The sequence below is a fragment of the Mytilus edulis genome, chromosome 8, assembly GCF_963676685.1.
Source record: "Mytilus edulis chromosome 8, xbMytEdul2.2, whole genome shotgun sequence".
Classification (NCBI taxonomy): Eukaryota; Metazoa; Mollusca; class Bivalvia; order Mytilida; family Mytilidae; genus Mytilus; species Mytilus edulis.
In genome coordinates this window covers 38,638,293-38,659,972 of record NC_092351.1, presented here as the reverse complement: position 1 = coordinate 38,659,972, position 21,680 = coordinate 38,638,293, and the positions used below count along the sequence as shown (strand labels likewise).

The 21,680-nt window shown below is 31.6% G+C and overlaps 1 protein-coding gene across 12 annotated transcripts in view; it reads left to right on the top strand.

Moving 5' to 3' along the window:
- LOC139486817 (uncharacterized) overlaps positions 1-21,680 on the top strand; it is a 65,923-nt gene that overhangs the window by 24,184 nt on the left and 20,059 nt on the right. For all 12 annotated transcript variants that reach the window (XM_071271809.1, XM_071271803.1, XM_071271811.1 and 9 more), the window contains 19 exons: positions 505-705; positions 3,174-3,445; positions 3,766-3,929; positions 4,688-4,787; positions 5,035-5,119; positions 5,533-5,637; positions 6,311-6,380; positions 6,810-6,876; positions 7,129-7,275; positions 8,887-8,964; positions 9,836-9,991; positions 12,263-12,350; positions 16,093-16,229; positions 16,664-16,810; positions 17,758-17,878; positions 18,616-18,725; positions 19,307-19,504; positions 19,996-20,109; positions 21,182-21,295. In XM_071271809.1, coding sequence (XP_071127910.1) covers positions 505-705; positions 3,174-3,445; positions 3,766-3,929; positions 4,688-4,787; positions 5,035-5,119; positions 5,533-5,637; positions 6,311-6,380; positions 6,810-6,876; positions 7,129-7,275; positions 8,887-8,964; positions 9,836-9,991; positions 12,263-12,350; positions 16,093-16,229; positions 16,664-16,810; positions 17,758-17,878; positions 18,616-18,725; positions 19,307-19,504; positions 19,996-20,109; positions 21,182-21,295 — 2,474 coding nt within the window. The remainder of the gene's footprint in view (positions 1-504; positions 706-3,173; positions 3,446-3,765; positions 3,930-4,687; positions 4,788-5,034; positions 5,120-5,532; positions 5,638-6,310; positions 6,381-6,809; positions 6,877-7,128; positions 7,276-8,886; positions 8,965-9,835; positions 9,992-12,262; positions 12,351-16,092; positions 16,230-16,663; positions 16,811-17,757; positions 17,879-18,615; positions 18,726-19,306; positions 19,505-19,995; positions 20,110-21,181; positions 21,296-21,680) is intronic.

Below are 21,680 nucleotides of genomic sequence, written 5' to 3'. Positions count from 1 at the left end.
TGCACGATGTTTCCACAACAGAAATAAAGATAGAAAACTGCATAAATTCTGAATTTTCATCGTTTTTGTGAAAACAGTACATATTGTGACATAATTGTGACGTCATCACATAAGAATCTTAATGTTTTTCATTTATATTTCTTGACCCTATGCATTTCTAAAGATTATATGCCAATTTGAAAAAGTTATCAAACATTTTATTTTCTTGGGCCAAAACAAGGCCTTAATGCCCCTACTCCTTTTAGATTAGCAAACCAAGATAAAACTGTTTCATCTTTAAAAAAAACCTCTTTTTGTAAAATTCTCTTCTTAAAAAATGTTAATAAAATTGGCAATTTGCAAATTAAAACGTACATAAAAGATGAATGATTTTGTCTGTGATTATTCTGGATTTTTGGTTATATATAAGAGCATTAGTAATTCCTTAATTATGAAAAAATGTATTGTCAATATATTTTCAAGAAATTATCAGAAATCATAAAATTATGCATGTTTGTATTTCAGTTTGCCAGTAGAGGGCCAAGCTTCAATGATGCATTAGATGAAGAAACAGCTTCACAGCTGTCACATGTTGCAGAAACAAGAGGCACAGAAGACACTAGAATAGCATCAGCTGCTCAGAGGATCCTAAAGGAGGCTGAATCTGACAAAGATAAAAGTAAAGAGGAAACCTTAGAAATCTGGAGACAAAGAGCAGATGAAGTGGTATGTTGTTCTGTCAAATCAGAGCAGAAAATTGTTCTCACCTGGATTAATCTTTTACCCTTAAGAATCAATTTCTGGTAGCAATACCTAAAAAGCTAAGTTTATTTTTTTGGGCATTTTGAGTATCAATAGACCTTATGACTATTCAGAATCTGTGACAACATAACTTGTGAAATTATGACTTTTGAACTTATGATGTCATACAAAAATCACTTTTTCATGTGGTGTCGGACAGTTACTGGAACTTCTGTGATGTACAGTTATGGCAGAGGAATGGAGATAAGGTGTATCATTTTGCATCCCACTATTTTGAATTTCATTAATTGTTATATTTGTTTCATTCAGGGTTGGCAAAGTATTACCCGCCCGGGAAAACCCAGGCGGGAATTCCCGGGTTTTCCCGGGCTGGGCAATACTCCTAGAAAAGGGTAATACTGGGTAATACTGGGCAATATGATTTTTTAAGCTTATTTCAACACAAAATAGTAAAGACTTGTTGTAGTTTCATAGTATGATAGCTAAATATATTCATTTTATACAGATAACCATTGAGAGTCACTTCTAAAAGACTGAAAGTTCAATTTCATTCTCTTCCCCACTACTTCTATGGAAGCAGAATACAAAATTTGAACATTTTAGGATATCTTGTTTTCCCATTAATTTATTTCCATTTCATTTTCATGTATTGTTTCAATAATCCAAACTTAGCAGTGTTTATGTGAATTATAAATTTATTAAATTTCTATGCAATGATATTGCTAAATAAACACCCTACAGGTTCAAGTCATTAACATTTATAGAAATGAAAAGGCTGAATATTGTTATATAAACATATCTATGTCCTAATCTAAATAGTTTCTTATTAATAAGGGATGTACATATAAATTATGCAAAGTAATTTTTCTTACATTTTCTTATTTAATTCTTGATGTTGTATACATTTGAGAATTAAATTATTTGAATTTATAATAACAGTTTCACCAATCTAGACAGGAGGCTGATTTAATAGACTTTTAGGAGAATTATTGATAAAGGCCTTTTCCATTAATATATGTTGACATGTATACTTGTCTCATAGTTGCTAGAAAATTACTTTTTCAAATGTATACACTTGTATTATCAGACTCTCAAACAAGTAAACTTATTTATAAATTAAAATTTCTTAAATGTATTGCATTCAAGTTTGATCACTGAATTCTTGTTAAAAGGAGTATGTTCCATAAGGTCCTAAAATGGCCCACTTTTTTAGCGTAAATTTCAAATTCGGATTTATTGACCAATATCACGATAAATTATAGCTAATACATTGACTAGATAGGATATAAGCCATTTTTTTTAAAAATTTTACGTTTCTGCGTTTCATTATGACGTCACAAGTTGTACTCAAAAATCAATGAAAATGGGTAAATTTCCGAAGATTATTTGACAGGAAACATAGAGCGCATACGTCGACAACAAAGATCTTTTAAAATAATGTTTGTGAAGACATTTAACATGTCTTTTTTGAATATTAAGCTTGTCGACGCCTGCACTCTATGTTTCCTGGTCCTTTATTTGGTTGAAATCCCGCTGATTTTGTCAAATTTCACCAAAATCCCTTATCTTGACCGTTTTGGAATGTAAAAATCGTTGTGTTAGAATTAAACTTTGACAAAAACAGCTCTGTTTAACTTTTTCACATGTCTTTAAGGCAACTTAAAACAATTATTGTCTTGTAACCATGAACTTTATAATTAGGGCCAAATATGGCACTTACCAACTTACTCCTTTAGGCCAGTATTTCATATTACCCAGTATTACCCATTAAAACCCTGTAAAACCCGGGTTTTCCCAGTATTTCCCACTGGGCTGGGCAATACTCTTAAAACCCGGGTTTTTGCCAACCCTGGTTTCATTGCTTTTAAACTGTACTAAATCACATTTTTTTCAGAAGGTTTTTTTTTCAGATTGGGCTGAAGATGGTTAGGGTAAAACTATTTCTTTTGTTTCTTTTTTTAGATATTTTTTATTGGAAGTAAAAGATGATTTAGATAATTATATTCTAGGTAGTTGTTGTTTTTAAGAGGAGAAGGTCCAAAATGGGTAAATAGAGGCAATATACTTGATCTATATTATAAAACATAAATTCGAATTAAGATTGTAATAAAATTAACGGTACCAATTTTCTTGCACCAGATGCGCATTTTGTAATGTTGACCTTAAGATGTCTGTTAATATTTTTCATTTTTTTGATTGGTTCCTGTTGCATTGAGGTATACACCACTGTTACCTTTGTGGATGATCATAACATGGTCAACATGTCAATATGTTTTACCCATAATTCATATCCTAAAAAATTGTATTAAGAGCAGACATATAAATTTCAGAAATTGGGAAATAAGTACATGTATTATGTGATTGTACAATGTTATTTTTTTTTATTTATAACCTGTCTTTAGTAACTTAAATGCACTTTTTTTTTACAATAGTTTAGTCAGCCATCAATATCAGTAGAAGGAACCAAATTATCATTAAAATCAGATGAATCCAGATTGTATTGGACACCTGCACCCCCTAAGTTAGATGTGGCACCTTCCAAGGTCAAGGATATTCTGTTCCCAGACTATGAATCCAAAAGTTTGTCCATGGAAACAAGAGAATTATCTGCCACACAACAAGAAGAAATAGAAGACAGTTCTGAGTCAGAGGAAGAAGACATGGAGGTCGATATTGAACAGGAAAGATATGAAGAAATATATAGGTATATCATTTTCTAGGTGTTGAGCTCTTCATTTTGAAATTTACCTAAATTTCATGACTTACTTTGAAGAATTTCAAATTGTTTTGGTATGTTAGAAGTTAAAATATTAAGTTGGAAAATTTAATACTTTTCCCAAAAATAACTTTCAAAGGTGCATGACTTTTTCCATGTCATTTTGACATGACATTCTTCACGGTAAATATAACTGATTTACAAAAGAGAAAAATGGAGTCTAAGTGCCAAATTATTTGTTTTATGCATAAAAACTTTGTTTTTCTATTGGTTCACTAAATTAACTAACTTATTTTTGTCATTTTCAGATTGGTTTTCAAAAAGAGTGATTCCTTTGAAGACTTGTCAGAGTTAGAACAAGCTTCTCAACAAAGAGATGATGACATAAAATGTAGAAGGATTAATCCTTATGAACCCAGAAAACTTCTGAAAGGGGAAATACCACCAACCAAACCTGAGCCACTTGGACATGGTATGATATTTATAGTTTATCGTTGATCATCTCAAAGAGATTGATTTTCTTGCTTTAACTGGCAAGGCGAAAGTGAGAAAAGCAATCGAGTTGAGATGAACAATGATAATCTGTTTATTGCATTTTTAACCTATGACAATGTTATTAATTTCTTGTCAATTTCATTAACAACGTATGTATGTAAGAGGAGTTGGCCGCCATATTGACTTTCTAAAATTCATTAATGTTCGTAAAATGCAACGGAATCTAAAATAAAATAACACCTACCTCCAAAACTTCATTTTAATGAGATATTATCTGAATTTGAAGCGTTCAAGTAACTAAATAATCTATCTAAGGGAAGCTTTCAATCGTATGACGTCTTGTTTTGCCATGACGTAAATTTGCCAAATCATTAATGAAATTTTGCGGAATTTTATTTGAATTTGAATTTGATACATTTTCGAAGCTTTAGTGTATTTATTTTATTTCTTTTTTGTTATATATGCACTAGAATAGTCACAACTGTTATGCATTTGTTTTTTAATCTCAATTTGCTGAAAATCCCAGGATCACTGCAAGCTTGTGTATCGTGCATGAATAAATTAAGAAAATAGTTTGAAAACATGGTTTATCAAAGTGTAAAGTTGGAGAAAAATTCTAATTGACCAATCCAATTCAAGTATTTATAGATGTGCAAAGTATTATTCTGTCTTAAATTTGCTTTATTTTTTCAGCTATTTATTTATGTTAAAGATTTTTCTAAATTAAATTTTTAGCACAAGAAGCTGATAGTAAACCTTCTACACCAGCACCAGAGTTTAGGTACAAAAGAGATATGCCAGACAGTGAAATATTCCCAGTCTTTGTACCTCTTAGGTATGATTATCTCCCTTTGAGAACATAATATGTTTTAACAATGACTTTCAGATGCTCACACTTTTAAGCTATACAAGATAAATCAGCAGATTTTTGTGTCAATATTTCTTCAAATTCATTTCTGTTAAATATAATTACACTGGATTTTATGTCTAAGAATATTAAAATGTCTTTTGAAAATTGGCAATTATTTTAGAATACTTTATAAATTATAGCATATAACCCAACATTGGTTTTACTTTTTCAGGCGGTCCAGGTCTGATCCATGTGTCTTCAATGCAGATGATGATACCCTCTTGGTACCTCAGTCTTATAACATAGCTGTGGATGAGGTAATTTGAATTGATAAAAGCTATAAGCTCCTTAATTGATGAAATGATTCTTCAATATACCAAAAGACACTATCCAAAAATAGGAGAGAAAGATGTTAGCCTTTGTCAAAGACCCTCCATATCTATAAACCAATTTTTGGGGAATATGGGAATCAAACTGTTCATCTATCTGTCTGTGCATGTTTCTATGTGGCTTGTAAGGACAATTCTCACTAATCGAGAGATCACAGTTTAAAAACACTACTTGGGGATGTGCAGGAAGGAACATAATTTTGGTGTTACATGATAAAATGGCAATAATCAAATTAGGAGAAAAGGGGATCTTTTTGTCTAATCTGGAATACTCAATACTAAAAACTACTAATTATTATTTATCCACATGTCAGAATAAGTGGTATTTTCTTTGCCTTCAGATTTCCAGACAGAAACAAAATATAAGACAGATGAAGTTAAACTGGAGAGAAGAAGAAAAGAAAGCTAAAAGAGAAGCAGAAATGGAAGAAAGATTGAGAAGATTGGTATGGATAATCCTGGATATTTTTATTTGTTAACTTGCTGTTATTTTTTTTTAAATCTAATACTGTCTCTTTAGACTGTTTAACATTTGAACGATTAAGGATGATTTTTCTGTTTTAGATTAGAAATCTTGACTAAATGAAGTCTTCCAGTGTGTTATAGAAATGTTTAATATATAAATATCTATCAAAAATAAAAGTGTGAGTACATGAACTAGGAAACAGACATAGTTTGTGACACAATTCACTTACTGAATATTTTGGCGCTTTTATGGTTCCTAACTATATACATAATGGTCTGTATGCAAGATGTGGAGCAATACAAAAAAGAGGATTTGTAAGGTATATGTTTATGAGAGATTAACCCAATAACAAAAAATAATCAAAAGACATTGAGGGCAACATACATGCAATCATGAGTGAAAAACAAGTTTATATTCAATATATGAATCTCAAATTTAAACGTTCAAAGTAGACTTTTGCAGAAATATGTAATCAAATACTCGGAAAAATAAAACTTATCTTTTCTCCACGAAAATTAGTCCCATGAATTTATATGAATCCACTGTAAAACAACAACTGTCATTGTTCTCGACTGGAAAGACACATGAAACTTTTGACAGACATCAATGTCTTCATTAATTTATACCTTCAATTTATTTTCATTTATCAACAGGAGGTACCTGAAGGGGAAAGATATGATCCAAACGAAGTAATGGCTGTTCCTTCATTTATGAGGAGGAAAGGTAATTTAGGGGTTATTGTAACTACTAGATTGTTTTTATTTGGAAGGAATTGATTTAAATGTAGTACATGTATATAGGATATATGATATAAAGTACACCTAATTGAAAACAATTCATGTTACATGAATTAACAAGCATGAAGTTTGAATAAACTTTATTGATGCTATTATCAGTGTTAAATTTTTAGATGCATAAATGGTTGTGTATTGTAATATTTTCAACTAAAGATCCAACTTTGCCAAATGATTGTATGGTAATTTCCTTTTATGACAAAACACTTGGTCTATAATGGTTAGTTGATTCTTAAATTTGTTTTGCCATCATATTACAAGATTCTCTTAGACTTGCAAATTTTGTTGGTATTTTGTATTCTGTTCATCTAGGAATTGTTTTATTAATTTTTATTAAATTTACAACTTTCCTTTTAAGCTGATGAGCCTACACCTGCAGAATTAGCTCTGGTAGCTGGTAGAGCTTATGTCATACTGCCTAAAAAGTAAGTAGAATAGGGGAGATAACTCAAACATTTTGTCATAGAAATTTGACAAGGGTTATTTTCTTTATTTTTTGCTACCTCAAACCTTTTAAGAATTTATACCTAGAAGGAAGATGTAATTAAGCACATCTATTATGATTATTTTTTTCATGTTTGTAAGTTTTATAGTTGATAAATTAATAGAGTTATGTTGAAATTTAACTATTTATGTTAAAATTGTTCTTGATATTTCTGTTGAATTATTTTATTTAGGAAAAAGAAGAAAAAAAAAGCCCCTATAAGTATGGCTAGATTGGATGAAATTGAGAAATTTCTACGATCACCTCCTACTAAACTTACTAGAAGTAGATCTATGGAAAAAATGCACATGACTGTTGAGAAAGACCTCAGGGTATCAACGTAAGTCTTTACTGAGTACTTAATTGGTGGTTCTCTCTAGGTAAGTCTTTACTGAGTACTTAATTGGTGGTTCTCTCTAGGTAAGTCTTTACTGAGTACTTAATTGGTGGTTCTCTCTAGGTAAGTCTTTACTGAGTACTTAATTGGTGGTTCTCTCTAGGTAAGTCTTTACTGAGTACTTAATTGGTGGTTCTCTCTAGGTAAGTCTTTACTGAGTACTTAATTGGTGGTTCTCTCTAGGTAAGTCTTTACTGAGTACTTAATTGGTGGTTCTCTCTAGGTAAGTCTTTACTGAGTACTTAATTGGTGGTTCTCTCTAGGTAAGTCTTTACTGAGTACTTAATTGGTGGTTCAGTCTAGGTAAGTCTTTACTGAGTACTTAATTGGTGGTTCTCTCTAGGTAAGTCTTTACTGAGTACTTAATTGGTGGTTCAGTCTAGGTAAGTCTTTACTGAGTACTTAATTGGTGGTTCTCTATAGGTAAGTCTTTACTGAGTACTTAATTGGTGGTTCTCTCTAGGTAAGTCTTTACTGAGTACTTAATTGGTGGTTCTCTCTAGGTAAGTCTTTACTGAGTACTTAATTGGTGGTTCAGTCTAGGTAAGTCTTTACTGAGTACTTAATTGGTGGTTCTCTCTAGGTAAGTCTTTACTGAGTACTTAATTGGTGGTTCAGTCTAGGTAAGTCTTTACTGAGTACTTAATTGGTGGTTCTCTCTAGGTAAGTCTTTACTGAGTACTTAATTGGTGGTTCTCTCTAGGTAAGTCTTTACTGAGTACTTAATTGGTGGTTCTCTCTAGGTAAGTCTTTACTGAGTACTTAATTGGTGGTTCAGTCTAGGTAAGTCTTTACTGAGTACTTAATTGGTGGTTCAGTCTAGGTAAGTCTTTACTGAGTACTTAATTGGTGGTTCTCTCTAGGAACTCTTACTCCAACAACATAAACTGGTCACTACGATATAGCCAAGAGTGTTAAAAGTGGCATTAAACACCAGCAATCAATTGATCAGTTTTACATTGTACCACCTGATTAAAGTTAGAAAGTTCAACAAACAAGATATAGTAGTAGGGTTAATATTGTTTTATGGAATCAATATTAGTTAGAATTCAAAGTATCTATTTATCAAGTGAAACTTAACATTTGTGGCTTCCTGAAGAGAATGAGACATGAATAACTGGAATTACTATATTGAACAGTTATACAAACCACTTGTAACCAACTGCTCATTAAAAAGTAAGAAGGAAAGACAACGACATTATAAAAACAAGGTTCAGATAGCCTAACTAAGTAAGAAAAGTGTCTGGGTTAAACAAGTTTTAAGTGTTCAGAAACTATTTATATTATAAGTCTGACAATCACTTAATATTGATTATAAGAGGTAAGTCCACATTCAATCAGTTTGAATTTGTAATAGATTTCTCTAGGTATGCTACATAAAAACAAAATTTTAAAATCTGTTATAATATATACATTTTACTTTACTTTTTTTCAGTCCAATGAAAAAGTTGTACATGAATAAAACTATTTATAACATTTAAAATGTATTATAGTGCAACACTTTTTTTGTGATTAAAAATGTTGCTTTTCTCTTTTATTGTTATTTTTTTCCAGTAAAATAAGATATGGGCCAAGAAAGAGCTTAGCAAATATACTAGACTTCCAGGCATTTGAAAAGAAGAAGAAAATGCCGTAAGTATTCAAATGGTACAAAACAGGTTTTTAGAGATTTTCCTGTCAAGTCACTTTAGGAAATTACTCTTGAACATTAAAGTCAAATTAGTGAATTACTATCTATATAGGCAAGCACATAGTTTAGTCTTTCGGATGTTACATCTTTGAGTAGACCAAAGAAAGTGAAGCCTTTAAATTTTCCTAACCAAAGTTTACTAAACAGAAGGCATGTTTTGCATATTGGGAACAGAAGCAATTTGATTTAAATCTATTGAACTGATTTTACTTCACATTTACCATACACAAAAAACTCTTCAAAGATACCCTGTGAATAATTTTGAATGCCAGACATGTGTTTCTTCTACAAAAGACTCACCACTGAAGCTCTAATGAAAAAGTAAAAATGCCAAATGAAGTATTAAGTGACCAAGCTTTGAAGACACAAATTCCATATAATTTTCCATTTACAACTAATATGAATTTTTCTGGGGTTAAAAATCATTAGTTTTTTTTTTACTATTCAAACTTTTGTAAGCGTTAAATTATAAACTGATGGGACAAGGATTAGAATTTACGGGTTTACTGACAGTTTTCATAGTTGTAAACTATAAAATGCAATGATAGCATACTTGTAACAGATTCAAGTCATATATGTTGCTCCATGCAGTGTTCTTTCTGTACAAACAGACTAAGTTAAATGAATTCAGAAGTATTTGTTCTTAAGAATATTTATAGGCATTTGAAGCACACATCCAGGTGTGGGATATTTTTGCTGTGTTGAAAACCCATTAGTTGCCATCTGCTGTTTTCTGCTCTTTGGTTTGGGTTGTGGTCTTTTTGACATATTTTGCATTTCCATTCTCAATTTTATTTAAATGGTATATTACAGAAGAGATATGAAAGAGAGAGATTGGGTACGAGATATGTGGAATGGTTGGTTTGATGAGCTGTACCCACCAACACCTGAGGTATCCTCTGATGAGGAAGAGGAGGAGGAACAAGCTGCAATGTCACCCAGAAAGGAAGAAAAACAGGAAAAGAAAAGGTACAGTAGTTTAAAAAATTCTCTCTAGCTTTTGGTTTACAAAAATTTCCCCCTTCTTTTTAGTTTATGATACAAATGTGAGTTTTTTACGGCTCAAGTAGGATATACGGTACTATAGTTCCGGCTTTTGCAATAAATTAATATGCGTATGTATTCATGTGTAATAAAGTTAAAACTGTTTAAATTTTACATTAAACTGAAATAAATGAGTAATTTACAGGTTGACAAGTCGACAGGTTGACAATTTTAAAAACGTTATGGTTGGAATAAGTGGTTGACAGGTTGACAAGTCGACAGGTTGACAATTTTTAAAATGTTATGGTTGAAATAAGTGGTTGACAGGTTGACAAGTCGACAGGTTGACAGATTGATAAGTTGATAATTTAATATAATAACAAGTAAGTTATGGTTGCCAAGTCGACAGGTTGACAAGTGGACAAAATGACAGGTTGACAAGTTGACAAAATGGCAGATTGACAACTTCAGAGCATTTATAAAGTGTAAAATAGTATTATTAGTGACTGGTAGACAGATCGACAAGTCGACAGGTTGACAATTTCATTTTGAGAAGTGTAAACAGATATAAAAGTTACAAGTCAATACTTGTAAAAAAGATTAAAAACTGAAGTTAATTTTATTTTACTTAATGGATGATGTACTTTTATTTACTTGTAAAATTAAACCCTTCAACCTGTCTACCTGTCGACCTTAACATTTGTCAACCTGTCAACTTGTCGACCTTAACATTTGTCAACCTGTCAACCTGTCGACCTTAACACTTATCAAATTGTCAACCTGTTGACCCTAACACTTGTCAACCTGTCAACTTTTAAACTTGTCGACCTTTCAAGTGTCAACCTGTCGACCTGTCAGTCTGTCAATTTATGTTCATATAAACCGATTTACTTCTAAAGTTAAACCGATTTATTACTCTGTTCTTCCGAAGGAACTACAGTACCATTTATCCTACTTGACCCAAATTGTTATGAGTTTTTATGCCCCATCTACGATAGTAGAGGGGCATTATGTTTTCTGGTCTGTGCCTCCGTTCGTCCGTCCGTTCGTCCGTCTGTATGTCCGTTCGCTTCAAGTTAAAGTTTTTGGTCAAGGTAGTTTTTGAAGAAGTTGAAGTCTAGTCAACTTGAAACTTAGTACACATGTTCCCTATGATATGATCTTTCTAATTTTAATTCCAAATTAAAGTTTTGACCCTAATTTCACGGTCCACTGAACATAGAAAATGATAGTGCGAGTGGGGCATCTGTGTACTTGGGACACATTCTTGTTTAAATCAATTTTGCCATTATCATGATTATGTGATTACTGTAAACCAACTTATTTTTTGATGGATACTTTATGTTGTGTTTATCCAAAGTTAAAGTATGACACATGTTAAAATTTTAAATTCCTACTGTTGATATAGCAGTGTTTTGTATTTCAAAATGTTGGCAAAATTTAATTTAAAAGGCTACTGGGTACTCCATTAAATAGCTCTTGATAAAATTAGAATAAAATTGACAACTTTTTAGAAAAGGAGTTAACATACATATCTTTTTTGCTGTATATGATTGACATGTGAGTTGCATCAGATAGAAATCTACCTTATACAAGTTCACATTTACATGTACATGTATACAACTTTGATAGGTTTTAGGAACATTTACATGTACATGTATACAACTTTGATAGGTTTTAGGAACATTTACATGTACATGTATACAACTTTGATTGGTTTTAGGAACATTTACATGTACATGTATACAACTTTGATTGGTTTTAGGAACATTTAATATGTACATGTATACAACTTTGATAGGTTTTAGGAACATTTACATGTACATGTATACAACTTTGATTGGTTTTAGGAACATTTACATGTACATGTATACAACTTTGATTGGTTTTAGGAACATTTAATATGTACATGTATACAACTTTGATAGGTTTTAGGAACATTTACATGTACATGTATACAACTTTGATTGGTTTTAGGAACATTTACATGTACATGTATACAACTTTGATTGGTTTTAGGAACATTTAATATGTACATGTATACAACTTTGATTGGTTTTAGGAACATTTAATATGTACAAATATGAAATAAGAGGTTCTTATAACAACCCAATTTTCAAACAGTAATAGGCTTTTGATAGAGATTTAATTTCAAGCCAAAATAGGATAACAGATATATTGATATTAGCTTGCATAAGGGTCTATTTCTATCAGACTGAGCCCATGTAATGATATAATGTTATATCTTTGTTTCAGGAAAGAATCCATCACCAGTGCTTTATCAGAGAGTATAAGTGTTATAGAACCATTACAGGAAAATGAAGAAAATCAAGAATTACTGGCTGTAGGTTTAAGTTATAATTATATCATCACATTTTTAAAAATCAGTCTCTGTAGTAATGTTTTGAGTGATGTAAACAATATTAGATTTGATCGTTTTTGAGAAAATCAATTTTTTTTAATTGTGGAAAAATTGTACTTTGGTGAATACTTGAGTTCCTGTTTTGAACAAATTCTATTTTTAGCCTATAGGGAATTGTTATATTATACCCCATGCAACGAAGTTGCGGAGGGTATAATGTTTTTGACCCGTCCGTCCGTCAGTCCGTCCGTCAGTCCTGTTTCTTGTCATCGCAACTCCTCTCAAACCACACAACAGAATTTCACAAAATCTTTTTATATGAAAAGGACATATTATGTAGTTGTGCATATCAACAGGAAATTACGATTCAATTTTATTTCTAGGAGTTACGCCCCTTTGAACTTATTTGCTTCAATGTACTACTGCAACAGTTTGTCATCGCAACTCCTCTGAAACTACACAAGAGAATTTCATGAAACCTTTTCAGATAATAAGGACATACTATGTAGATGTGCATATCGACAGGAAATTACGATTCAATTTTTTTTCTAGGAGTTACGCCCCTTTGAACTTATTTATTTTAATGTACTACTGCAACAGTTTGTCATCGCAACTCCTCTTAAACCACAAAACAGAATTTCACGAAATCTTTTTATATGAAAAGGACATATTATGTAGTTGTGCATATCGACAGGAAATTACGATTCAATTTTATTTCTAGGAGTTACGCCCCTTTGAACTTTTTTGCTTCAATGTACTACTGCAACACTTTGTCATCGCAACTCCTCTGAAACTACACAAGAGAATTTCATGAAACCTTTTCAGATAATAAGGACATACTATGTAGATGTGCATATCGACAGGAAATTACGATTCAATTTTTTTTCTAGGAGTTACGCCCCTTTGAACTTATTTATTTTAATGTACTACTGCAACAGTTTGTCATCGCAACTCCTCTTAAACCACACAACAGAATTTCACGAAATCTTTTTATATGAAAAGGACATATTATGTAGTTGTGCATATCGACAGGAAATTACGATTCAATTTTATTTCTAGGAGTTACGCCCCTTTGAACTTATTTGCTTCAATGTACTACTGCAACAGTTTGTCATCGCAACTCCTCTGAAACTACACAACAGAATTTCATGAAACCTTTTCAGATAATAAGGACATACTATGTAGATGTGCATATCGACAGGAAATTATGATTCAATTTTTTTTCTAGGAGTTACACCTCTTTGAACTTGTTTGCTTTAAGGTACTACTTCAACAGTTTGTCATCTTAACTCCTCTGAAACCACACAACAGAATTTCATGAAATTTTGTAGATAATAAGGACATACTACGTAGATGTGCATATCAACAGGAAATTACGATTCAATTTTTGTCGAGCCTGCAACTTTTGTTGCAGAAAGCTCGACATAGGGATAGTGATCCGATGGCGGCGGCGGCGGCGGCGGCGGTGTTAGCTAACTTCTTAAAAGCTTTATATTTTAGAAGGTGGAAGACCTGGATGCTTCATACTTTGTATATAGATGCCTCATGTTACGAAGTTTCCGTCAGTCACATGTCCAATGTCCTTGACCTCATTTTCATGGTTCAGTGACCACTTGAAAAAAAAGTTCAAATTTTTTGTAATGTTGAATTCTCTTTTATTATAAGTAATAGGATAACTATATTTGATATGTGCGTACCTTGCAAGGTCCTCATGTCTGTCAGACAGTTTTCACTTGACCTCGACCTCATTTCATGGATCAGTGAACAAGGTTAAGTTTTGGTGGTCAAGTCCATATCTCAGATACTATAAGCAATAAGGCTAGTATATTCGGTGTATGGAAGGACTGTAAGGTGTACATGTCCAACTGGCAGGTGTCATCTGACCTTGACCTCATTTTCATGGTTCAGTGGTTATAGTTAAATTTTTGTGTTTTGGTCTGTTTTTTTCATACTATATGCAATAGGTCTACTATATTTGTTGTATGGATTGATTGTAAGGTGTACATGTCTAGCGGGCAGATGTCATGTGACCTTGACCTCATTTTCATGGTTCAGTGGTCAAAGTTAAGTTTTTGAGTTTTGGTCTTTTTATCTAATACTATATGCCAGAGGTCAACTATATTTGGTGTATGGAAATATTTTATGATCTTTATGTCAGTAGCGCAGGTTTCTTTTGACCCTGACCTCATTTTCACGGTTCATTGCACAGTGTTAAGTTTTTGTGTTTTGGTCTATTTTTCTTAAACTATAAGTAATAGGTCAACTATATATGTTGTATAGAAGCATTGTTAGCTGTACATGTCTGCCTGGCATGGTTCATCTGACCTTGACCTCATTTTCATGGTCTTTGTTTAGTTATCTTGGTTAATGTTAAGTTTATGAAACAGTTGTAATAAAGCTTTATACTTAGGACTATCTACATAATATCAATGATTAGTATAGAAGGCGAGACATTTCAGCGTGTGCACTCTTGTTTTTTTAGGAGTTATGCCCCTTTGAACTTATTTGCTTCAATGTACTTCTGCAACAGTTTGTCATCTCAACTCCTCTGAAAACACACAACAGAATTTCATGAAATTTTGTAGATAATAAGGACATACTATGTAGATGTGTATATTTACAGGAAATTATTATTCAATATTTTTTCTTATACAATTTTCTTTTCTTATACTTATTTAATTTCTCCAATGACAATGTGGGCACGTGGGGTATGTGAGCGTGCTCACTAAGGTTCTTTAATTTTTTAATATTTGAATCTGAGTTCTCCTTTACTCACATAAAATCCACAAAAAGTTATGATTACTATTGTTAAAAAGTAGATAAGTTTGTTTGACATGTAAGATGAATTTTATGTTCAAGGAAGGACAGAAACCAAACAAGAAGGTAAACATGTATTTCAAAGACAAGAAAATGATGGTTACTGGTGTCTTATTATAGAATTTAACTATAGAATTACCTTTATAACTTATCTTTCAGCTGTATACCTGAGGTTATAGTTTAAGAAATCCTAGTCAAAATATAATTTTGATTTCAATTCAGTCAAAATAATATATAAATTTCTCTCTCTGGAGTTTTGTTCCTGCATCAAGGTGGCAGACTTTTGAATGTATCATTTCCCCCTGTTTGTCCCTTTGACATCAGATTTCTTTAATGTATCATTTCTCCCTGCCTGTCTGTTTTATTTCAAATCAGATTTCATGTTGTTTATTTAATATTAATAATATAGTAGGATATAAACCTCTTTTCATTTACATCCATCGTCTTGGCAAATTTAGTATGAAATTTTTTATTTCCATTTCTGGAAATCACTCTGGGATTACCATAATTATATTATATATTTTTAATGCATCCTTCTTCATGTTCTTCACCCTTTACAATTTTTTTATTGTGTCCAATCCCCTTTCAACTTTTCCTTAAACAAATTTTGATTAAAGATCAAATGACTGTTAACATGGTTAATGTCATAGGTATTCTTCATCATTTCCCCACAAACATATGAATGGTACTACATGTATTTGCAGGAACCATTTTAGTTTTAAAAATTTATATAACAATGACAATGAAAATGTAATGATGGCAATGTATATTTGTTAGGAAAATTATGAAGGTAATAAAAAAAAAAAGATCACTCTCTAATAACTGCAATAATAAATGCAAGCTAAAACTTTTGAATTAACATTACTTCATTTAGATGGTTAATTCTGCCATTTTATTCTATTTATAGATATTACATGAAGAGGTAGAGAAGTTAACAGAATCAATAGAAGCTACAACAAGACCAAAAGCATTTGATCTGTGTAGAAGAGGTGCTTTGTTGAGAAAGATTGGTATGGTCAAAAAGGCAGAGGAGGATCTTAATAGGTAAATAGAGTAGGACAATGGTCAGAAGTAATTTGGCAATAAATAGATACCTTAAACAATCTTATTGGAATTTAATCAGTTGGAGCATGGTCAAAAGCTGAAAACTCTGATTGCAGCAATTAGACTATATATTATACAGAGTTTTGTGAAAAAAATTATACGTGTAATGCAAAAAGCCTACATAGTATTCTGTGTATCACATCAATTCAGTTCAAATGTTCAGTATACACATTTAAGAAAAGCTGTCTGGTTGTTATTTTTTTATTTGAATTATTACATATTTCTTCATGTCAGGGCATTTATAGCTGATTATTCTATGGGTTTTAAGCTGCATGGTAATATAGTTGCTCAAATCCAAGTCATTTTGACATTGTCTGATAGTTGTCGCATTTGCAATCATACCACATCTTCTTATTTTATATTTTACATTTCAGAGTAATAAAGATGGAGCCAGAATTAATTGATGCATACTGGCACAGACATTTACTATATCTGTTACAAGATAAGAAGAAGGAAGCTCTCACTGATCTTAACTTCATCATCAAGAAAAATAAAAAGCATGCTGGAGCTTGGCGATCCAGGTATTTATAAATTTAGTCAAACCTGCTATTGAGGTTACCTCTATAAAGTAGATACCTGACTTGTCAGGTCACTACCCTCTGTACAGTCAAATCTGTTATAAACATCACCTTTATTAATCAAAAACATGTCTTGTTAGGTAATTACCCTTTGTGTTCCACTGTTGTGATACCTATGCATTTAGAACCTCAATTCAAAAGTCACCTTTTTTTATAAGGTTAGTTTTATCTTGTCTTAAGGGTGACCTTTACATGCCCGTTTTACTGTACCTTTAAATTGTTTTTAGAGTGGTATGTTTAACCCTAAGAAAGAAAAAAAGTAATGCACTATTGTTGATGATAGTGATTGTGGCTGGCGTCATAGAATGAGATTTGATCTATTCCACACTGTGAAAAGTTTGATTTTGAAAAGAGATATGGATACTGTTTGCTAGTACTAGAACAAACAAAGCAAAATGTAAAAAAATAAGGAAATGAAGATTTCTTTTATTATTTCTTGCTTGTAGTTATATATTATAATCACAACTCCTACCTGACAATTTGAAATTGGTAATAAAAAGTAAGATCACAAAAATACTGAACTTAGAGGAAAATCAATTCGGAAAGTCCATAATCACATGGCAAGATCAAATAATAAAACGCATCAAAAACGAATGGACAAGAACTGTCATATTTCTGACTTGGTACAGGCATTTTCAAATGTAGAAAATGGTGGATTAAGAATACGGATTATGCATGTCAATATGAGGTAATTACATATCCACACCACAATCAAGATACAATATATGACATATTTTATGTCTTACGGGAAAAGTGTCGACCCTCCTCTGAGTGGTACTACATCAGTCAATAACTACATAACACTGTTGGCAAAATAAATATTTAGATGTTTGAGGAAGTAAGGACATTTTTTTAATGACTATTAGCAAATAAAATATTTTGTTTTAAAGGGCTGAAATATACAGACAACAAAATAATGTAGATGAGGCGATTATGAATTATAGACAAGCTATTTCTCTAAATCCCAGGGACCATGAAGCCTACTTTAGAAGGGCAGAGATGTATGAAAAGGTATATACATTATTTGAGTACCATGTATTTTTTTGTGTTATTAAAATTTGCTGTAACAAAATATTAGAAATTATTTTAAATTAAGAAATGTATCTCCCTCATGCAAAGCTCTGATTCCTTTCACGGATTTGGCTATACTTTTTGGACCTTTTGGATTATAGCTCTTCATCTTTTATATAAGCTTTGGATTTCAAATATTTTGGCCACGAGCATCACTGAGGAGACATTTATTGTCGAAATGCGCATCTGGTGCAAGAAAATTGGTACCGTTAATTTTATTATATTGTATTTAATGGTAACAGTCAAATAAATATTTTAACATTTGAGCATGTAAAAGACAATTACCTGTAAATGATATGAATTGTTACTTAAATTAAAATTCCTTTTATTATGTCACTCATTACAGATATGCTTTTTAGAACACCCATAACTCTTTCACAGTTGTAAAGTCTTTGTTGAAAGAATTTAGAATAGAAAGAATATGCCTCTGTGATGTTAAGTTTACAATCTCAATTATCAAATATTGCAGTAAATATAAAGAAGATGTGGTATGATTGCCAATGAGACAACTCTCCACAAGAAACCAAATGACACAGAAATTAAAAAATATAGGTCACCATACAGCCTTCAACAATGAGCAAAGTCCATACTGCATAGTCATCTGTTAAAGGTCTGAAAAGTCAATGTTACAATTTTTTTTATAATTCAATTAAATGGTACTTGTACTTTTTTAACAGAAAGGAGACAGTCAGCTGTTAGCATTAGAAGATTATTCCAAGTGTATCAAAATAAACCCCATGAGAACAGATGCTATATTGAAACATGGACTTTACTACTTCAAAAATGAGTAAGTTACTGTAGATTTTTCATGGGTTCATCCAAAAATTGGTATGTTTTGAATGTTTAAACCTTATCCACACAGAAACTTTTCTTTTTATTAAGAGTAGATCTCATGAAAGATAAGAGAGAAAGCACTTGTTCATGAAAAAAAAAATGACACACACACACATATGGGGTCACATATATATATGTATATATCATTATTTTTTTTCTTTGGTTATAAATGTTTTTTTTGTTTACCCCTTTTTATAATTGTGTTATCAATATTCATGTTAAATGTTTCCTAGAAGAAAAATTACGGCAAAATATATGCTAAAAAGATTAGAGGGTATATATAAATCATACCAATACATTTTGAGCTTTCCCCTCTAAAATGTTGGTTTTATTCTAATGAAAATTGTCTCATGTGTAGTACTTTTCATAGACATGTTTATGTTTGGAAAAAGTTTTTGATGAAAAATGAAAAGCATTTCAGTGGATTTTTAAAAACTTTAAAAATGAAGATGATATATTTATTATTAATAACTAAAAACCTTTTTAAATTCTTGCTATGCCATTTTCTATAGAGAACCTCTTACTTGTTTTCAGGAGCTGGCACAATGCTATAACAGATTTCACAGATCTTCTTAGAGTAGACCCACTGAATGTTACTGCTAGAATCTACAGGGGCCAGGCTAATGCTAAGATGGCTAACTGGAGTCCAGCAGTAGAAGACCTCTCAGCAGCTATACATTTAGACCCACTAAGTTGGGAAGCCTTCTACCACAGAGCTTGCATTATTAGAAAGTACGACTTATTTCATGATATAACATAACTGGAATAAAGCTTAAAACAAACTAGATTTGTATTACAGCTATACACTATACTTCTTTAAAGAAAATCTGTCCACTTGTTAAATAGAGTAAGAAAAAACAGTAGAAAGGAATTTAGACAAAATAAATAGTAAAAATAATGAAAATATTAAACTTTGTTGATAAAGTTGATCTATATGGCATTTGAATAATTTTTGTCTGATACAGTACAAAGTTTTGCTTAATGGCATATTTTAATGGAGCCAAACATAAGACAAACTCCAACAGCTAAATTATATTTAATTTAATGAGCCCTTAAAATGAATGGCTTTTAATTTTAGTGTTGCTTGAAGGTAAATTAAAATTTTATTATTGAAGAGCAAGATGTTTACCAGCTATGTAATTTTATTTTTATTCTCTGAAGACCTCTTTAGTCTATCCATACACCATACACCAGTGTAATGTATATTTTTTTCACACTTGTAGAGCACATCCAAAGAGAGCCTTACATGACTACAGCGTATCTTTACTGATTAATGATACTGATGACAACGTCATGTCATATCTACACAGAGGAATTCTATATAACTCAATGCACAGGTATGTAACAAGATCCTTAAAAACAATATGAAATTGTTATTATTCCTCCAGTACTAATTTTTATGATTGTTGTGGGTAAATGTGAATCACAAATACAAGTGTCTTAAACAAATCAAATTACTACAGGGTTGTATGATAAATTTGTCAAAAGCAACAAATTTTCAAGTGTGCATGAAAATAAATGATTCCATTGTATTGGTTATTGTCTAGTATTGCATTGTTTTTCATGTAATATAAGAATAAGGAGGTGTGGTATGCAAGCTGATGAGACAACTATCTTCCAGAGTTCAAAGGAGGTAGATGTAAGCAGCTGCAAGTCACTGTACAGTGTTTTGTTTGTACTTAGGTTTGTGTTTACAAAAAGAATGTTGCTGTTTTAGCTACAACAATCCAGAGCTCTTAATTTGTTTGCTAGCAGTAGGCTATTTTAAAAATTGTGTTTACCGGGGTAAATATTAGAAACTTTTGTATAAATTATGGTAGGCAATGTCTTATAATTAAGAAAAAATTCCAATATCGATTATATATTTACTTTGTTTTTCAGATATGAAGATGCTATCCCTGACTTTGAGAGTGTACTGACGTTAAGGAAGGATGTGGCCTGTGCTCATGTTATTTTCTTTGTTTTTCAGATATGAAGATGCTATCCCTGACTTTGAGAGTGTACTGAAGTTAAGAAAAGATGTGGCCTGTGCTCATGATACTTTCTTTGTTTTTCAGATATGAAGATGCTATTCCTGACTTCGAGAGTGTACTGACGTTAAGGAAGGATGTGGCCTGTGCTCATGATATTTTCTTTGTTTTTCAGATATGAAGATGCTATCCCTGACTTTGAGAGTGTACTGACGTTAAGAAAGGATGTGACCTGTGCTCATGATATTTTCTTTGTTTTTCAGATATGAAGATGCTATCCCTGACTTTGAGAGTGTACTGACCTTAAGGAAGGATGTGGCCTGTGCTCATGATATTTTCTTTGTTTTTCAGATATGAAGATGCTATTCCTGACTTTGAGAGTGTACTGAAGTTAAGAAAGGATGTGGCCTGTGCTCATGATATTTTCTTTGTTTTTCAGATATGAAGATGCTATCCCTGACTTTGAGAGTGTACTGAAGTTACGGAAGGATGTGGCCTGTGCTCATGTTAACCTTGGTCTTATATTTATGAACCATTATGAAAATTACCACAGGTTTGAGAGTACAATACTTCTTTTATCTTCTCTTATAACTATTACACATGCATAAGAATTGAACAAGTGATAAACTGAAACTAGTTTATACATGTGTTTTCATTTTGTTAGCCATGACATTCTCTTAGAAGCATTTATTTTTAAATTTAGGATTTAAAACATAATCTGTTGAGAAAGTCTTAAATTGTATTAAAAGTTGGATGTTTGATCTTATATCAAACGAAATAATGTATTCATGTGTGAATTTGTAAAGCATTGTTCTGTTGTTATTATTATAAGAGTGTTCTTTTTCAAAATCATATAGCTATTCATATGAAATTTCACTGAACAGTTATCATTTCAATAGTAAATGTTTTTTTTTAACATTTTTTTTCAAGTCAAGCGT